Genomic DNA, 3467 nt, shown 5'->3' with positions numbered 1-3467 from the left:
ATAAATGTGAAACGGGTCTTTTTTTGGGAATAAAAGTCCAAATAGGTTGGTTTTGAAAATTTGTCCGTTTAAGCTCAGTAGGCACATGGCTCTTAGCTCTTTGCAGAGAGTAGCATGCAACACAAATGTTAGCATGTTGACAAAAAAGGAGTCCTAAAAAGCTGAGCACATGAAAATAAAATTCCATGTTCTTCAGACCTATATGATTACAATTATTCCAATATTGACTAAACACAGGCTTCTCATGTCAGGAAGAGGATAAGAATTATATTACAAAGCATATATATATAGTTTCGTGCCACGCAAAACTTTGGCATTCAGTAAATAATTAATTTTGATAGGATCTAATTAGTTTCAGAATTTCAAGGATCCGCGAGGCAGAAAATCTTGACTATGATTAGAATGTCTCGTCGTTTGCTAGATAATTTGAAGATGGAGGACAGCTAGTGCCTTTTTTTTTTTGAAGCGAAACAGAATACCCTGAGTCCCACTAAGAAGAGTTTAACGAAACATCCCAAAATATTACACCACAAAATGTCACAACCGGCCAAAATTTCAAAGGACTAATTAAAACTTGAACAAGCATATAACTATGTTTGCATACCAAGTACTCTTAATCAAACCAAGCAGACAAAGATACATGAAAGATGATGCAAGTGATGATAATGCGTACGTAGATATATAAAGAAAGAACTCAGACTAATGGTTCTATACATGATATTTACTATGATTATCTACTTATACATGAATTCAATAAGCATAAACATAGAAGAGAAAAGATTATATGAATCCTGATTTGATTCAAGTGCAAGAGGAGTACGATGGGGTAAATATTGTTAGTTCCATTTAGTTTGGGATGTGAGGTTTGATCTAGTAAACTTGTAAAATGGAACGTAGTTTTATGTTGAAAAGATGATTAGAGGTAGAGACAGTTAAATAATTTTTGAAACTCATATTAGTGCAAAAATATTAATTCAATTAACTTAATGTGGTTTCAAGCATGTTAGCCTTGTCCTCTCTCTGAAAGTAGTGTTATGTGAAATTTCAATCGACAAGTTCAGTGCTTAATAATACTAGTACAGGTCCACAGGAAGAATCACAGTTGAAATTTCCACCAGAACTAAATATAAATATGGAACTCCCATGAGTTAAAATCACATGATTCATGTTGGAAGAGACGCAACGTCATCGTTGTCACTATAGACTCCCTGTATGAGGTTCTGCTTGTTATCAAGCTGGCAAAAATATTTTAAATTAGAATAAAAACAAATACGTACAAAAACAGATGCCACACGTATCAGGCCATTAGAGAATAGGGGTTTTCTTACTTTGGGGTAGCAGGAGTGAAGTAAAAACTTAAAAAGATCCATAAATAAAAAGTAAAGTAAAAAAAGGACAGCTGTGATCTGCTCAAACTTAACAAAACCTAACCTAACCTAGACCCCCAGGCCCCAGGATACACAATGAGCAAAGGATTGTGTAAATATTGGTTGTTTATATAGTTCTTTTCCGTTGTATAAATTTAGTTTCCATTATCCTTTACACTGTCACTAAAATCCATTTAACCACGAGTAAATATATTCATTCCCAAGCCAATGACAATTTCCTGGTTATTACTAGCTTGTTGTTGTCCCAAAGAACAAATAGTTCAATAAGACCAAGGCAAATACACAATGCAATGCTCTGGTGTGATACTTTACACTATTATTTTAATTAATCCTAGTAAAAACATGATTTTAGTCAACAAAGAATCTCAAAGTGTGTTGCACGACTCATTTCAGACTTTGTCCTTTCCCTCTTCATCTCACATATAAATCAACATGTCAACACAAAAGAGTAGTCGGCATCAATAACGTTGTGTGTGTTAAAGCTTCTCTAGTCATTGGAAGCACTACCACTCTGTAATCCTCAATATTGTTCTCCTCATAAATCCTGCAGTACAATGGGTGGCCTGAAGAAGGGCGCATGGACACCAGAAGAGGACTTGAGACTCGTCACGTACATACATAAATACGGACATGGAAACTGGCGAAATCTTCCCAAATATGCAGGTTCACAACATTACTACATAATGTGCTTATGTTTTTGTTTATTTATATCTCATACAAATTGCAATTTACGTCTTGATTTCAGGGTTAGCACGTTGTGGGAAGAGTTGTCGCTTGAGATGGATAAATTATCTTCGCCCTGGCTTGAAACGCGGCAACATAAGCAAAGAGGAAGAGGAGATGATTATAAGGCTACATGGACTGCTCGGAAACAAGTTAGTTCCTGCACTCTATTTATGAACTCTATTTATATCTCACCTACATCTCTAGTATTATGAGTATGTATGTAACTATTTATCAGTAATTATGATCTATTTTATTAGCACATACACGTTCTGCGCTCAGGACAACATTATTTTAATGTTATCATAATATCAAAGGGGGCATCTGCTATAATTAGAAAACATATAAATTGGTTTTTAGTTTTGTACTGATTATTAGAGGTGGTCTGATTTCAGGTGGTCTAAGATTGCAGCTTGCCTCCCTGGAAGAACCGATAATGAGATAAAAAACGTGTGGAACTCCCACTTGAAGAAGCGATTTAAGTCCAAAGGATCCAAACCCTCATGCAAAAAACCTAAAAAAGTATCAAATTCATCCAAATCAGTGTGTGATCAAGGTAACACTTCTAGTGAAAACAGCAAGATGGTCTTAATTGATTTCGAAGAATGCCTGATGTTGAAAGAACAAGACCCAGAATACACGAACACTAGTTCTACTGCTTCCTCACAAACGGATAGCAATCCAAAAATCTCATCACCATCCTTTTCATGCAGTAAGAAATTTGACGAAGAGAACAAATTCTGGATTGAGTTAGAAGAATGCTTGACACTTCCAGATTTGTTCGATATTTCAGAATTTGATTTTAAAATCTCATCTAGCAGTTTAGAGAACGAGCTTGAGTTGTGCTAGGAGAGCATCTTGATCTGGCCACTTAAAAACTCTTTTAGAGGGAAAATTCTTGTGAGCATGTTGTAGCTCTGAGTGTCTGAGAAGGAAAAATTATGTTCAGCTAGTGTATTGCCATGCTAAGTCACTATATATAAGTAGTGTCATGATATTTTCCTTTTTTTCCTTTTCCTTTTATGTGTTTACTTTGTTCTTGGTGTTGTGCACGGTGGAAGCCAAACCAAACACCAAGAGAGAAGACAACTCAAATCAAACAATAACGACACAAACTCAAACACAAAAGTTTAACGTGGTTCGGCAAATTGCCTACGTCCACGGGGCAAGAAGGGGATGGGTTTTCACTATAGAGAAAGAGAGTATAAAATAAAGATTTCAAGATCACTCAACTAACCTCTCAAACAAATCTCTCAAATCTCACAAACTTAAACTTTCAAACAAATTGCTCAGAAAAAACTCTCTTTTCTGTGCTCAAAATCTCCTTCAAGCTACCCAAAAGTGATCAATATGATC

General features: G+C 35.5%; 1 protein-coding gene across 1 annotated transcript in view; it reads left to right on the top strand.

The window, feature by feature from the left end:
• The window catches only part of LOC109834647 (transcription factor MYB6-like), an 11972-nt gene extending 8976 nt beyond the window's left edge, over positions 1-2996 (top strand). Inside the window, exons 2-4 of the mRNA XM_020402678.1 lie at positions 1880-2051; positions 2134-2263; positions 2507-2996. Coding sequence (XP_020258267.1) covers positions 1880-2051; positions 2134-2263; positions 2507-2960 — 756 coding nt within the window. The 3' untranslated portion in view covers positions 2961-2996. The remainder of the gene's footprint in view (positions 1-1879; positions 2052-2133; positions 2264-2506) is intronic.

The sequence above is a fragment of the Asparagus officinalis genome, chromosome 3 (assembly GCF_001876935.1).
Source record: "Asparagus officinalis chromosome 3, Aspof.V1, whole genome shotgun sequence".
NCBI lineage: Eukaryota > Viridiplantae > Streptophyta > Magnoliopsida > Asparagales > Asparagaceae > Asparagus > Asparagus officinalis.
This window is presented reverse-complemented; position numbering and strand designations above follow the sequence as displayed.